The sequence below is a fragment of the Sylvia atricapilla genome, chromosome 9 (genome assembly GCF_009819655.1).
Source record: "Sylvia atricapilla isolate bSylAtr1 chromosome 9, bSylAtr1.pri, whole genome shotgun sequence".
NCBI classification, from domain to species: Eukaryota; Metazoa; Chordata; class Aves; order Passeriformes; family Sylviidae; genus Sylvia; species Sylvia atricapilla.
This window is the reverse complement of record NC_089148.1, coordinates 15,689,096-15,704,934: the sequence shown is the minus strand read 5'-3', so window position 1 is coordinate 15,704,934 and position 15,839 is coordinate 15,689,096. Positions and strand designations below refer to the sequence as shown.

Genomic DNA, 15,839 nt, shown 5'->3' with positions numbered 1-15,839 from the left:
ATGGGCACCTTTTGGCCTCAGAACACCTGCCAGCCCTTCAAAAGCCACAGCAATTCTACTTCCACAGTTCCATCACTGAAAAGGCATCCACAAAATTTCACAGATATTTAATACCAAATGAAATATTGATTAACCTTTTAATTTTTAAGTTCTGTTTAACATTTTATTTTAAATTGCCACAAACCCAGCCCCACTCCCCCAATACAACTGGAAAGGTTTCAGTCCCTAGGTCCATGAAAGCTGCAGTTGAGTTACTTCACAAGATCACAATTCAAAGTTTATTTGCATTATCACCACTCTTACACTCTAAATTATCTTGCAATTACAGAGGTACAGGAACTTTTTAAGAGGTATTAAAAGATTTGAACCTGCATTATCTCATCGCTCTTACATAATCAGTCAATAAATCAATTTATTCTCAATGACTGGACTTGCCTTCTACCCCAACAGTAAAACTCACTTTAACATTCTGGGCATTTCAGATCCCACACTCGAAAGTCCAATGCAACACAAAGCCCTCATTATACTGTAGCATCCCATCTTTAAAAATCCACAAGAGTGCTAACTGAAACCAGGCCCCTGGCCAAGCACAGGGTTTGGGACTTGCCTTCCATAGGCTCCAGCTCTACTTCCAGGTACTTTCATCCACTCCCCACCAAACTTCTTTGAAGAAACAATGTGCTGATACATTAAGAGCGGCTATGAATAATAGTCACACTTCTGTCTTCCTCCAAGACTCTACCTTCTCAAGGCCAGAAAAAAAATAAAACAAACAAAGAAACCCAAAACAAAACAAAAAATCCCACTAAAAATACACTTAAAATACATTTTGAAATCCTATCAAAGTCTATTTTCTGTTCTATTAACCACTGACAGATTAACATCCTTTCCTGGCTTAAAGGAGAGCAGCTGCCAAGAAATGGCTTTCAACTTGCTTACACTGCAAAGGCTTTTTTAGAGAATGCCCCTGCAAGAGACAAGTTCCAATTGGATGTTATTTCGTATTATTTCATTTAATGTTTATTCCCATATGTAAAACATTTTAAAATATACAAGTTACTTTAGCTTTAAGCAAAGTGCTAAAATACAAAGACCAAAGCTGCTTCTTTATTAAGAAGACAGTATATTAGTTCTGCTTGTCTCTGCTTTTGCTGAAACAAGTGAAGTCACAGCTCACTTCACATGTCCATAACCACTACTCTATTGCACACTCAAGTTCCACCTTATTAGTCAGACATATTTTTTCCAGGAGAAACCCCCATCTGAATGGGAGCCTTAAAGAAGAGGAGATCCCTCCAGCACCCATCTCCTCTCACCCCCTTCTTGCTCATGGGGGTAATGAATTTTCACTGTTCTTATAGTTCCATAATTATGAGTAAAAGATGCAGGACTTCCTCCTATTTTTAAGTAGTGCCAGCTCATCTTGAAAGGTTAAAAAAATATCACCTCATTGTATGCAACAGACTAATAAAAATGCTATGTATCAGCATAACAGGCAGTGTGCAGTTCTGACAGTTCTGCTTGTGGAAGAAGTTATGCAAAGCCTCCTGGTGACAAGCAGCAAGAACTGCTCTTCTCTTGCAGGCAAATCAGGTATTCCAGATATTTAGCACTGCTTTCCCTTGTGTCAGCAACTCCTGTGAACAATCCAGCCAAGCAAAGGGGACACACACTTTCCATCTCTCAGCAGTGATATTCTTGAAGAAAGGCACATAGGTTTCAGTCTATATGTGCAGAGAATAAAATACAATCAGCAAGCAGTAGAGAACGTAGGAAGGTCACTCAAACAGGATAAAACCGTAGAAACATCCCTCAGGCATGTCTTTGTTCAGTCATTTTGTTTGCTAGAGTTGTGTTTGTGACACAGGAGTACTCAAGGCTGGGAGCTCAGAAAGGGTCTGCAGAAACCTTCCACATTCCAGAGATGTGAGACGGGGATAGTTCCCCCTATCCAGAGTCAGTTGAACGAAGGAAATAAAAAAAAATCTCATTTGACTTTGTCTGTGTTGTCAAATATACACAACAACAAGATCATCACATCTCAGCAGTCTGTGCTGACACCTCACAGATACCAGAAGAGCATTCTCAGTTGCATTTCCAGTTCTCCTTCTCATCAGCATCTGAATGGGTGTGTAGTGAATCCTTTGAGGAGGGAAAAAAAAGAAAAAAAAGACCAGAAATTTCTTTTGTACCTACTTCTCCTTCATTCCTTATTGCAAGAAGAGGATCAAAGGATCAAAGAATCCCAACCCATCCTTTCACCAGAGGACCAGGCAGCACTACACAACCCCAACACTACTGTGGATATTTTGTCACCAAGAGCTGCCCTGGTACATGCCCACTACAAGGGCTGATCTTGCTTAGGAAGAAAAAGAAACATCTTGGTGCCCACATGTCTCATACTGGTTGCACAAGGCAGGCTTTGCTAGAGTGAGATTTTTCTTTACCTGGGTTAGGAGGTGATGACGTCTCAGCTGTCTGTAGAACTGCAGCACAGCAGGATCAGCTCTCACTACTTTTGGGTCAAAATCCAGAACTCTGAGACCTGCAAGGCTTCGGGCTCGGGAGAGGGCTACATAAGCCTGCCCACTTTCAAAGACACGAGACAGGGAGATTTCCACACAGTCCAAAGACATGCCCTATCAACACAGAGAACTTTGTTACAGAGCAAACAAACCAGAACCAGGACCTTGTGATGTATCAACACTAACCTGTCCTGTGAATCTGTGCAAGGTACCATCTTTGGTAAAAGGTTTTGATTTAAAAAAAAAGGGAAGCAGTAGAAAGCAAAGGCATTTTTCTACTGTCAGGAAATTACTAGTAGATAGTAGGATCTACTAACTAACTCCAGTGAGGCTCTTGTTGCATGAAACTCCATAAATTCCATCTAATCAAAACAGCAGGGAAAGAAATCCTGCTGGTTTCACTCTTAGTTAACTGGAGCAGGCACCATTCTCAAGCAGTCCTCAGGCAGACCTGAGAGAGAATTTGGGTAAAGCCTGGCCAGGCCTGTCTCATGGGTTGTCCCAGGTGCAGCAGAAATTACAGCATGGCCTAGTTTAAACGGTGGCATGAGAACAAACCCAGAGGTCACAGGTCTCCTCCCATTTCACCAGCAATGTTGGCTCACCCAGGAAATAAGGTTTATAATGGTGTAAAAGTCTATAGACAGCTGTACAAGAACACCCACCTGACTCTTGTGAATGGAAATGGCCCATGCCAATTTTAAAGGTAGTTGCTGACGACTCAGATGAACTCCTGATGGCCCTTTGATGGCCCATTTCTCCATTTTTATGACTTGTGTGACCCCACAGAGAAACCTGACCTTAGGCAGCCCTGTAGGAATGGGAGCAGGAAAGAAACAGGAACACTCAACACTGACACTCAACAGCTTAAGAACACCTTTTTTCTGCCTAAACCAAACCTAAATCCACAGACAGTTAATAGCATGTCCTGAAATGATGTTTAACCACCTACTCTAAGCAGGAGAATTAAAAGCAGATATTTTACCAGTCGAGATGCAGAGAAAAATACATTTTGCAGGTAGCAGAACATTATTCTTTACGAAAAACAAACAAAAACCCATCAAAAATTGCTTCAACAGAACAAATAGGATATTCAAATGAGCGTACACATTTACACACACATAATACAGAACACAAGAGGCCTACAGATAGCTGTAGCTGATGCAGTACATGACATCACAGCTCATGAGAGCTCCAAGCTTGCAGAGATCTCTCTGCTTTCCCTCAAATTATTACCAAGCTGTAAACAAAATTAAGAAGTCATCAGCCACCAATGACAAACTGTTTTATTTTCCTGCCTTCTTCAACAGAAGATCAAAAGACTGACTTACCTTTCTGTTCACTTTCAAACCCTTCAACAACACCTCGTGCCCCATTCACCAGCCCTTGAGACACATCCAGGTTCTTTGCTAACATCACCTACAGAGGAAAAGAAAAATCCTTAATGCACTGCTTCTACAGCCTGTTCAACTACCTGCAGCTAAACTTCTTGCTGGGAAGCATAAGCACATCAGGCTGATTTGGCCAAATCATCCTATCCTGCCTATTGCAGCACCATCTCCAGTTTGATTGGAATTATTTCACAGCCTTTCCTTCCTACGATTCCTAGCTACATCATTTTATAGAACTGAACATTTGACTTGAGCTATTTCCTTCCACAGCTGTGAGCTCAGATCCAGGGAGAAGTTTCCCCTTCAGCAGGCATCAGCAGCCTATGCATATACAGATTTTTGGGAACAGCTAAGGAACAAGTTTCCAAAGCAAACAGTGCTACAACTAAGTACAACCCTACACCCTTTCCACTCTGACAGCCCTAGCTCAGAGCTAAGTGCCCAGTCCAGCAAATATGGCAACTGCACATTTACAGGTGGGGAGGGCTGCTGTACCTGGAGCTGAGACTGCTTGTGCTCCCTGCCACTGAAAAGCTTCTAAATTTGATTGGACATGTCTGTCAAAGTCACAGCAACCACCACTGTCCCCAGGACATGGACCTGAACTCATCTTCTGTCTGGATAAGATTCTAAGCAGATAAGATACAAAGATTAGGACAGAGTCTTCTCTTGGCCTTCCATAGCCATTCTAGACTGAATTTGCATTCTGTATATTAATCTACTCTATACATTTCTCTGATATTCCTCCACTGTTATTCTGCCATTTGATGTGGTCTATCACACTTGCATGTACACACACTTACCTGAGCTCCGAGCTTTAGCTCAACTCTACCACCCACAGGACAATGAGCATCAATTAACTTCACTAGCATTGAGTCACTGTCCAAAGCCTCAAACACATGCACTTCTCCTGTTCAGGAAAGAAGGGCAGAACTTACAACTGTTGAACATATTCTACACAGTATTTCGGGAGGTTCAGCATTTATTTCTAACAGCAACTCCTCTTTTAACAAACATTCTGCTCTGCTGCTAGGACATCTTCACACAAACCTTGTCACATCTAACAGCAGAGAGCTCACTATTGCCTCTCTTGCCTAAATAACTTCCAGAGCATGAAAAAGCACAGGAATGAAAAGTCAGCAGTAAATATGAATTGAGCAGACAGCATTTTGAGCAGTTTGGCTCACTACCAACACCAGATCTCCAAAGTAAACTAAGGAAGAATCAAAGGGGCAGCAAGAGAGGCAAAAAATTAAATAGCCTTAATTCAATTCATAGATGGATAGAGCATGGCCTTTCTAAGATGCCATAGAAAGAAAAGGCAGGGGTGTGGAAGCAATAAATTGCCCACCCTACCTCACAGCAAGCAATGAGCTTGCTGTCCCTTACAAACCAAATAGTGTCATTGTGGATTTTTAAACAAAAAACTGCATTTTTTTCCCTAGACACCTCAACTCCAACACACAGAGCTTGGACTGGCACTGGCACTAGTTCCACCTGACACCCCAGTACCCCTATTGCATCCACGCAGAGCTCAGCCCCAAAGCCAGCGTTTTCCTTCACCAAGTTCACCTGGTAGCTGCTGCAAACGTCTCTCATTGGTTATTTCTACATCATCTTTATGGGTGCAGAGCCTGGTAGCCAGGATCCCATCACGCTCAGACCTGTGAGCAGCTGTCTGCATCAGCTGTCTGGTAACCTCTTCTGTGCACCTGGTAGGCAGGAAAAGGGAATTCTGCTTCAAAGTGATCAGGAAGAGGCTGAGCAGCAGTAACATCTACACAGCTAAATCAGTCTATGCAAACTACAGCCTCCAGAGAGGACAGAGAAAGATACCTGCATAAAGTCAGAGAGCAGAACCAGTGTGTGCCCCAGCCCTCCCCTGGGCAGCTAGGGAATCCTGAGAATTAATTCACAGAAATTCCAGAGGGATCCTAGGAATTGTCCTTCCTTACCAGAGCAGCATATATGAAACCTGTCTACATTAACTAAGGCATTTATAGCTTTTGCCCACAGCTACACATTCCTGACAGAGCACAGGAAAGTGACAAACTGCTCTTTCCTCTGCTCCATCAGTGGGGATCAGGGATTACAAAGAGATGAGTTTCTCCTCACCTGCCTACACGAATTGCACTGAGGAGCGAGACAAAGGCCTTGTCAGTCTGTCTCCGTACTTCAGTCAGCTCCATATTTATGTGGATGCATTTCCTCCAGCTTTTTGCCTGGAAAAATCATTCTCTTGTTAAGAAAGAGGCAGACTCGAAGTATGAGAATGAGTTAAGGAACAGTTTTGTACCTGGAAGCAGAACTTGGTTTCTTCATTAGCCTTGCAGACTGGGGGTAGCTGTAAGAAATCCCCACAGATAATTAGCTGAATTCCTCCAAAAGGCTCATCTCGCTTTCTGACTGCCCTGAAAGGAATGGAAGAGAAGTTTTCAATGTCTCCAGAATCTGGACATAGTCAGGTCCAAGATGTTACTTCTTAATCTGTCAGTGTATTCAAACCTAGACAACCTGCAGTGAAAGATGTTTATCCCCAGCTGCCTCAGAAGAGCTCAAATAATTAAGCAATGCTAGTGCATGACATTAAATTTGACCCCAGAGGTCATTACCAGTCTTGGTTCTTTAGTGGCTGTTATACTACAGCTACTTCTCTCTGCCAAGAGAGACCTTTTGGACTCAGCTGTGTATTCTGGACCCAGTTCTATAGACAGCACTTAGCTCAGGAGACAGACAGTACAACTCAAACAGCCATAGCTGTGACTGAGGAGTGGAACATGACTAAAACCTATCTCATGGTAAGGATCAACCCAGATCCTATGATTTCATGCTTCTTTACAGTCCTGTAAAAGCAGCTGCCTTGTGTCCATTCACAAAACTAGAGAAAGGAAGCAGACTGAAAGTTTAGGGAAATTAGGTTCTCCTAGCTTGACCTGACAATTGCTCACCTTGCCACTGCCTCCAGCTTGTCAAAGAACTTGCCATCCACCATTGAGATCTCATCAATAATTAAGTGCTGGCAGGTCAGCCAATGCTGGCGTACCCCTGGCCTCTCTGCCAGCTGGATGCACTGTTCCAGCGGTGCCTTCCCAGAGCCGATCCCTGTCACAGGACAAAACCGCAATGCTTTAGGAGGCTGCTGATTCTTTGGGAAGCCCCTCGCCGTCGGGCAGGCCAGCACCTGCAAAGGCGTGGAGAGTAGTGCCACCGATGTGACAAGCCGCCACTCCCGTGCTGGCCGTAGCGTAGGTGATGTTCGGAGGGAGAGAGCCCACGATCCTCTTCAGCAGGAACGACTTCCCGGTCCCTTCGAAGGAGAAGCAACAAGTCAAAGGCCAGGACTTTTCCCCGGGGAGTCGATGAGAGTCGGCGGGGCCCCTCACCTGCAGAGCCGGTGAAGAAGATGCTCTTCCCGCTGCGCACGGCGCCCAGCACCGCCTCCTGCTCCGCCGAGAGCCTCGCCGGGGGCCGCCTCTGCCGGGGCACCTGCGGGACGGGCGCTGTGAGGGCAGGGCTGCTCCCCAGGGCCGCCCCCTTGCCCCGGGACTCACCTCCGCCGGGCGCTCCCCCCGCTCTTGGCCGGCTTGGCGGCGGCCGGCTCCGCACAGCAGGTCCCGCTCCTGCACCGGGCTGATGACGGAGAAGGACGGCGGCGGCCGGTCCAGCAGGCGGGGGCGGCGCGGGGCGTCCCGCGACCCGGCGGCCACCTTGAGCCGCAGGAGGCGGAGGAAGCGGAGCAGCGCGTCCGGGGGGCAGTCGGACAGCAGCACCTGGGCGCCGTCCGGCGCCACCCGCACCGCCGCCCGCCCCTCGCCCGCGAACCGCTTGAACAGCCTTACGCTGTCACCGGCCAGCACGAAGCTCATCACCGCCGCCGCCGCGCCGCTGCCGCCGGCCACCCGCAGCACGGGCTGCCGCAGCTCGTTGCGGCCCAGCAGCACGGTGGCGTCCCGCATTACGCGGCGGCGCTGGCCGAGCCCCCCCGGCAGCGGCTGCTCCACGGCCGCCGTGCAGCGCAGCTCCGCCGCCTCCATCGCCCCGCCGGCCGTTCAAACGCGCCGCGTGCGCCGCCGCCAATCAGCGCGGGGGGTTTTAACTCGGCGGCCAATAGAAGGCGGGAAGGGAGGGGCGCGAGGCGGAGCGCGGCCGGGCCAATCAGCGACCCCGCCGGCAGTAGGCGGCCGTTGCCATGGCCGCGGGACGCGCGGGGCCGGCGGGGCCATGGCGGCTCGCCCCGGCGGGAGGGGGCCGCCCGACGCGCTGCAGAACCGCTTCCACGCCGAGCGGGCCAAGAGGGAGCGCCGGTGGCAGCTGCTCTTCACGCAGTACACCGTGAACCCCTTCCGTCCCAGTGAGGCCTCGCGGGCGCAGGAAGCTGCCGTAAAGCCTCGGGGGCAAGACAAGCCGTGAGGGCAGTGGGGGGGGGGGGTGCCGGAGGCGGGCCCGCAGCGCCCCGCTGCACGGCAGGGACGAGCAGCTGCACCCAAGCGTGCCAGTGAGAAGGGTAAACCTGGAAAGGGCAACTGGTGGGCTTCCCTTTTGCCTGAGGAACCGGTGTGCACGCTCACGCTTGCCCAAATGGTGCCTTTAGTAACCACGTAGAAGTGAGGCAACTATTTAGGATGTGGAACTTAAAAATTCTGTGTAAATACAGAGCCAACATGGGGTAGAGAGCCCCAACTCTCCACCACCTTCGTTCAGGTCCTGATCTGCTTTCTACCTGTGAATTCACAGTCTGGGCTAGCACAGGCAGGTGATGTGAGTAAATTCTTTCAGGTCTAGGTTTTGCAATAAAACAACAAAGGAAAATAATTTCGAGACTCGGCACTCTGCAGGCCGCCCTTTGGGTGGGTGGGACTCTGATATGGTAAGCACAGGGAGTATCCTGTTGAAGGGCCTTTAGCACGCTGAATGCCCTTCCCTTCCTAGAAGTTGCCAGTAATCAGTGTTTCTAACTCATTTTCTTCTGCACGTGCAGTTCAGTAATACATATTCCGTACCTGCTGTGATTCCAAATTCACATTGAAGTCATTCACCCGTCTCCTTTCTTTCCAGTTCACATGGTCACTAGGAAACCAATGTCTTGGCATGAGAACATACATGAGCCAATAGATGGTAAGAAGTCTCTGAAAAGTTTGTGATAACTACATAAGAAAATTATTAACACATAAAATTTAGTAATTGTAGTCAGTCTAAAATATGTATCTGGAAACACCTCTGTGACCATAAAAGTAAGTTAAACTCATTTACAATTTTTGTTTGTAGAGCAGGTTTTTTTTCCACTTTAGGACCTTTTCCCATTAGTTTCCATTTTCAGCACAAGTTTGCATCCATGCAATTACACTCTTATTTTTGTTTTTAATTAAAAAATATATAAACTGTAAAATATATATACCTAGAAGTGTGGTGGTATGTTGCCTCCATTGCATATTCTACCTAATCACCACACAAGTTAGACTGATGAAATGACTGCCCAGTCTTACTGTAGAGCACTGGTAACAAGAGCCCTTAGAGCAGCTGCTCCCTTATTTCTAACATGCTAATTTTGTCTAAAAACCTTCATGGGTCAGGTAAGGTTGGCCTGCTCTATTCAAGGACTGGGGAGGGTAGAAAACCAAAGCTGGGAAAGGCTGCAGGTCTCAGGCAACTGAGAAAGTCAAGAGCTGTCACGGAGCACTGGTTTGTACTAGATATGGTGTAGGAAAAGTAAAATGCTGCAGTACAGTAGACAGGGATACCAGAATTAACAGGACAGTACTGTCAGGCAAATCTTGAAACTTCCTCAGATAGTTTCAAGATATTCTAGTAGAAACATCACCGTGCATTCTGACAATATTGTTCACAGTAGCCGAGAGGCTGTCTCTACTCTTGGTGTTCTAGTTGTTGCTTGGACAGTGTTGAGATGTCCCATTCTAACACATGTCCACAGATGACTGATTTTTAAACACACTTTCATTTGCGTTTGTGTCTCTTAAAACAACAGATGAATTCCTGAATCTTCTTCACCGTGCAGCAGTGGTGCCAAGAGAGAAATACTCAGAGCCACAAACTGAAGGCCAAGAAATTGGCTGGCATACAACACCTTTGGTGAGTAGGATGCTTAAAGATTCAGCTCTTTACAGGATTCAGAGATGTTAAGCCAGCTACACAGAAAAATACTCATGCAGAAAAACAATTTATGACAAACAAGGAAAACAAGAATTACAGGGAATGAGCAGAACTGTTCACAGAAAACAAATTTTTAAAATTTACACCTAAGAGGATTCTTCACACTGGCACAGACTTGTGAACAGAGCAGCAGTACACTTCCCCTGGGAAACCTGACTGCAAAGCATCTAGTGACAGTGACAGTACACTGCCAAATGCCACAGGTGTACTCAGGGCTGTTTATTAAAGCATTCAGCCATGAGAAATGGTGTAGTGAGCAATGTGAAGTGACATACAGAAGAACTGTGAAAAGAAATGTGCTGCTCCACAGCATCTTTCAAACAAATTGCAAGCAGAACCATAAAATTAATAATCATGTAAGTATACCCAAAGCAGATACACTAGTGAGGATTCATCTGGGGAAGTGTGAATAAACAGGAGGAAAAGAAATATGATTAACAAGCTGAGACATCAATCATATCTGACAAACAGCTGTGATGATGACTGACTTTGTGGATTAGTGTTTTGGGAAAGGTGAATTTTGGCCTGTTATAAAGAAAACTAAGATAAATAAGAAAATAAAACTGTCTTCATTGACTTTTCCTATTATACATCAAGTATAGTTATTCATGACAAGAGTAGAGACAGAGATCCCAGTTGGGCTCTATGGTATTAAGGAACTGCTGGTAGAATTAATCTGACAGGGCAGAGGCAACTAAACTTGTGTATAGGGGAGCAAGTTCAATTTTTAGAGTCAGAACTCATAATGTTTAACTTGTTAAGTTTTCCTTTTTCAGGAGGTTTGACCGTGACAAAGCACTGAACAGTACAGTGGTACCCTGCTCTTCTGTCATTTGGACATTTCTCAGCAGTGGAACACCATACATCCCTCTCCCCAGGAGGGACTACTACTACTAATTTTACTAACAGCACATGACTGTTTGTCATTTTTGTTTCCCAGGTTCCTTTGGACCGCAGCGATATCAGATTCTACTTCCCACGCCAGACAACTGAGATTACCATCCATGGCTACCCTGCACCACGGGGAGGGAAGTCTGAAGACTAGGACAGGGGGAAAGACACAGACAGAATCTTAATGACACCTAATGTGTTAGGCCCTGCTCGTAATCTAGCAAGTCTGGCAGATTTCTAGTGAGAGACAATAGAAAAGAGAAAAGAAAACTTTAATCTGTGCAGATTTGCAACCTGACAAGTGACACAAATAAACCTATCTGTAAAGCTCTGTATTCATTTTACTGCTGTTTCTATACCCACCTACACAAATAGTCTAAAAAAACCCACTATAACATCTCAAAAAGCTTCAGACTTCTTATTGTGACATTGGCAACATGACCCAGAACTCAAGGTCACCACCTTTATCTTAACAGTAGTGGTGGAAAGAGCTGTCAGAATGAAGGGAACAGAGGGCAGGCTTCAGCCACCATTCACTGAAAGGCTAAATATGAGTTACACATAGTTCTGTGCAAACCATTTAATGTGTTCACACACCAAAGGTTTAAGTAGAAAACAATCCTTCAACAAAACAGACAGTAAGAAGAAATTAGTGATAAGGCACTGGTTTCCACCGACTTTTTTTCCTTGCCACTGCAGAGCGTCCAGCTTGCTCCACAGTTAGCTGCTTAATGACAGCAGAAACACATCTTGCAACACAAAGAAACACAGGAACCCCTCTGGGGAGCACAGTTCTCTCAGCGGGCTCGGTTCTTCATTTTCTGCCGTGCTCTCTTTCCAGGTCTCTTCTGAAAAAAAAAAAAAAGGACAGATTTAGATCTTTATTTTTATGTCCTCCTTCTTTGTTCTAGCTCTATAGCTTGGGAAGGATACCAAGGAGAGGGTATTTGTCAGAATGTCTGGAGAGGGAGGTTTTGGCACACAGGTAGCAAACAGCACTTTTTAATTCCTTTTCTTAATTTCCTGTTGATACCAAACCACTGTCCCCAGCTCTGTTAGTAACTGAATTATGCTTAGTTCCCAAAGACAGGCATCACTTCCAGATGCTGGAGGCACCCATCATGCACTTGTCTCTCCCTACCAGACATGGCCTGGCTTCCTAGCCAACCAGGATCATTTTCATGCAACATTTTACTTACATTAAGGGCTTTTTTCCCTCCTTTTCCTCCTCTTCCTCCTTTTCCTGGACCTTTGTTGTGAGCCACTTTTGACTGGAAGCTGGATACGTCATTAAAACTCTCCTTTGTGTTCCACTTTGAGCCCTTCTTCTTCCCACCAAAACCAAACTTCTGATTTTTGTATCGTCTTTTGGCATTTGGCCTGAAAAACAACCAACCAGCATGATTGCCTACATTCCTTGTTTCAGAAAGCTCTCAAGACACATATATATATATACACTCATGGTCTCCCATCAACCATCATAAACCTTTCCCCTCTTAACAAAGATGCAGAAATTAGCACATTTTAGTCTCTCTTCCATTTTTGCCATAGTTTTCTTCTCTTCAGGGACAGAAAGCCACCTTGGATTTACTTTAACACTAAACAGAACAGTTTTCTTGTTCCCCAAAATGATCCCCTAAAAAGACTGAAAAAATCAAACATTCTGTGTTTAACTATCTTTCGTTTCTGGTCTCACCCCTTCTTTGTCCGTTGACTTGCGTTGCCTTTTTTATTCCCTTGAGATGATGTCTGCTCTTCATCTAGAAAGTCCAGCTTGTCAGAGAGACCTGAAAGAGTGAAGACATCACAGCTACACCTCAGAAAATACAAATTTTCAGTCTAAGCAAGTAATAGCAACAGGTTGCTCTCGCTGAGGAACAGCTGCTTGGGAAGCTTTTCACTGCCACTAGCACACAATTCTGCACAGCAACACCTTTCCAGCCTCAAGACCCAGAACTACAGACACAGTGACCAAATCACACTGCCCTACGCTGCTCAAATGCACTACTGACCTTACACATTTGCTCTCTTAGACAAGCTGACTTTACCTTTCTGGTATTTCTTGACGGCATTCAACATATTTTTCTTCTCCTTCTGTCTCCTCTGCAGAATCTCAACTTGCACCTGAGATTAAAAGCAGAATGTTAGCGCTGTTCCTTGCAGTGTCCCATAATTTTTTTTAAGGAATTCTATCTTTTTTTCTGTTTTCCTTCAGAGCGCCTAGACAGATTCTGTGTGTTTTAGCCAGACTCCCGAAGTCTCACTTTTCCAGCTCCCCACTCAGACTCTAAATTCTTGTCACAGATTCTTTTGCATCTGTCCCATTTGTAGCTCCTCACCTTCTTGCCGTATTTTCTCATTGCACGGAGTTGCTTTGCTTTCTCAGACCTTTCCATTGCTTCCTGTTTACTCTTAAGTTTCTGTCGAATCTAATTAGAGAACAGAAAAACCAAAATTTATCAGTAACACAAAAGAAAAAAAGAGAATTTTATAATTTCTGTACAGTCCTGAACTCAGTATTTGTGAACTATCTATGAGTGTAAAAAAGAAAACATCTCTCTATCAGATAATGCCTGTAAGGCATGCCATCCTTTCAGGTCAAGGAACAGTTAGTACAGAAATTCCTAAACTGATCTATGGCAAAAATCAGGCTAAAAAGACAAAACTCACACAAGAGAGTGCCTTATAATGGGCTCTAATGGAATTGAGTGTATCTTGTCAGACTGAGAGTCCATTTGGGTGTGTAAAGAAGACTTTATAGTTTCTTTCTTGTCATTATTAAAAGTAAAGCACTGAAGAAAAGTCAACAATCCTGTAGAAAACATCTGTTCCTGTTTATGTTTTTTTTAATTTATTCAATATAGTCTTTTTTCCAAATCTTAACTAAAAAATAGAGTTCCATTCTGAACAAAGACTACAGTCAAGAAGGAAATGTGCGAAAGTCTTATTTCCTACACCAATCAAATTTTCTATCCAAAACACATTCATTCAATAACATACAGTTTAGAATCACAGAAAACCAGAACACACTGACAATAAACAAAAGATGATACTTAAATAGGAAAAAAAGGATTGCATTAAAGCCACAGTCAACTGCAAGTTTTATGACAAATGGCAAAAACACAGGCAACTTTACATCCACTCCCTTTTTAACACTAAACACATTCAGGACAAAGTATAAATCATGCTTTTCTACTTTATCATCCACCCTGTTATAAAAATCCCCACACTGCACCAAAATACCTAAACAAAAAGAACTCTACTGTCACAAAATTTCAAACCCAATCAGAAAAGAGATGAAGGTCAGGACTCACACATCACACCTTAAATTTAATCCCTACCACAGACTAAAATGCACACGTTACACAGGAAAGTAAGACATTTTTACACAGGCAAGACATTAATTGACATTAAATGTACCTTCTGCATCTGTTGGTCTGATTTGGCCATCTCTGCAAAGTAATCATCCGGCCTCCTCGTAGGAACTTGGAGCTTACGCAGCCGAGGGAGGGCTTCCAGGACAGCTGCCTGTGCCTGCCGGTAGCTGGGAGAGAGCACAGCACCAGCTGTCACCACACCAGCCCTGTCACTGCCCCAGCCTTGTCCCCACACCGGCTCTGTCACTGCATGTCAGACACCTCACAGTGCTGACACAAACTGCTCACACAAGCAGGCTGATACTGGGATCGAGCAAGCATTGGTCTGGAATTTTATCAACATTCTGTGCATGTCCAATGCACAGAAAGCAGCTTAGGTGCCAGTACAGTATTAACATTTATATCTCGCACATACACATTTATCTTATTTCCAGTTACAGTTGTTTGTTTGTTTGTTTGTTTGTTTTTTACATTGGAATATTAAAGGCAAAGCAAAACAAGAGAACTGTGAGAGCAACAGAACAAACCCACAAAGAAAAATCCGTATCTTGTGTTAAAGCGTTAGTCCAGCTATCAAGGTGTTTTTAAAACAAACTTCTCAGCAAAGGATGAAGTCTGCTATGAAGAGGGAAATTATTTATTTTGTGTCACACAGCAGTTAAATATACCAGAACTAATTTGTAGTTATTTTGGAAAACATTCAGAGCCATCGAATGTAAAATAACACGGCCTGTGAGTACTTCAGTGACAGCCAGTGTAGCAGTCTGCAGCACACTGGTGAAACGTAACTCCAAAAACGCAGCAACACACTGGGACACTACATGAAATCTCTTTTTCACACTTACAAACTCATCTCTCTCTGGAAATCATTCTCAGGGTCGACGGCATCGGACGTAGAAGCACTCTGAGAAACGGGGTCCGCGACCGGCCCCAGGGTCACGTCCAGCCTTTCCACCCAGGTGAGCTGCTGCCTGAACTCGGCCAGGCATTGCTTCAGGCCGTCCTGTGAAAGGAGCACAGCTCAGCACAGCACCGCACGCACCGATCCGCACGGCTGGCCCAGCTCAGCGTCCCAGTCACACGGCGGGCTGCTCCCCGGGGCCGCGGCGACACACCCGAACCCGCAGCGCAGAGCACCGGAGCCCGCCCGGCCCCGAGCCCGCGGCGCCTCCTGCGCCCCGCATTCCCCGCTCACCGTGTCATTGCGCCGCTTCGGCCGCTCCTCCAGCACCACGTTGAGCCCCGGCTTCAGCTCGCCCCTCGCGAAGGCCTCCTGGAGCTGTGGGAGAGTTCGGTCAGTCCGCGCCGCCGGCACCGGGCGGCCCTTCCCCACCGGCCTCGCCACCGCGGCCACGGGCTCACCTCCGAGTCCGAGAGCGAGGAATCCTCCGAGTCCGAGTCGGAGTCCGAGAAGGACCCACGCCGCGCCACCGCCGCCGCCATCGCTGCCACCGCCGCCGCTTCCGGCCGCGTGCGCCGCCGCTTCC

At 45.7% G+C, this 15,839-nt stretch overlaps 3 protein-coding genes across 3 annotated transcripts; 1 reads left to right on the top strand and 2 right to left on the bottom strand.

Annotated features, from left to right (window-relative positions):
* Positions 1 to 291: 291 nt before the first annotated feature.
* PIF1 (PIF1 5'-to-3' DNA helicase) lies at positions 292 to 7,950 on the bottom strand. Its single transcript, XM_066325072.1, has 12 exons — positions 7,468 to 7,950; positions 7,300 to 7,402; positions 7,098 to 7,223; positions 6,865 to 7,018; positions 6,213 to 6,327; positions 6,032 to 6,138; positions 5,489 to 5,628; positions 4,720 to 4,826; positions 3,857 to 3,944; positions 3,191 to 3,336; positions 2,448 to 2,639; positions 292 to 2,142 (listed from the first exon to the last, which is right to left on the bottom strand). The coding sequence occupies exons 1-12, from the start codon at positions 7,948 to 7,950 to the stop codon at positions 2,086 to 2,088; spliced, it is 1,818 nt and encodes a 605-aa protein (XP_066181169.1). The 3' UTR covers positions 292 to 2,085.
* A 175-nt stretch (positions 7,951 to 8,125) lies between these two features.
* On the top strand, positions 8,126 to 11,310 carry CFAP144 (cilia and flagella associated protein 144). The gene is made up of 4 exons (XM_066325071.1): positions 8,126 to 8,267; positions 8,972 to 9,031; positions 9,900 to 10,003; positions 11,025 to 11,310. Exons 1-4 carry the CDS (start codon positions 8,138 to 8,140, stop codon positions 11,127 to 11,129), a joined length of 399 nt encoding a protein of 132 aa, XP_066181168.1. The 5' UTR covers positions 8,126 to 8,137; the 3' UTR covers positions 11,130 to 11,310.
* A 230-nt stretch (positions 11,311 to 11,540) lies between these two features.
* On the bottom strand, positions 11,541 to 15,818 carry EBNA1BP2 (EBNA1 binding protein 2). Its single transcript, XM_066325070.1, has 9 exons — positions 15,715 to 15,818; positions 15,548 to 15,631; positions 15,198 to 15,355; positions 14,396 to 14,519; positions 13,315 to 13,404; positions 13,024 to 13,099; positions 12,672 to 12,762; positions 12,175 to 12,355; positions 11,541 to 11,823 (listed from the first exon to the last, which is right to left on the bottom strand). The coding sequence occupies exons 1-9, from the start codon at positions 15,793 to 15,795 to the stop codon at positions 11,773 to 11,775; spliced, it is 936 nt and encodes a 311-aa protein (XP_066181167.1). The 5' UTR covers positions 15,796 to 15,818; the 3' UTR covers positions 11,541 to 11,772.
* Positions 15,819 to 15,839: the final 21 nt, after the last annotated feature.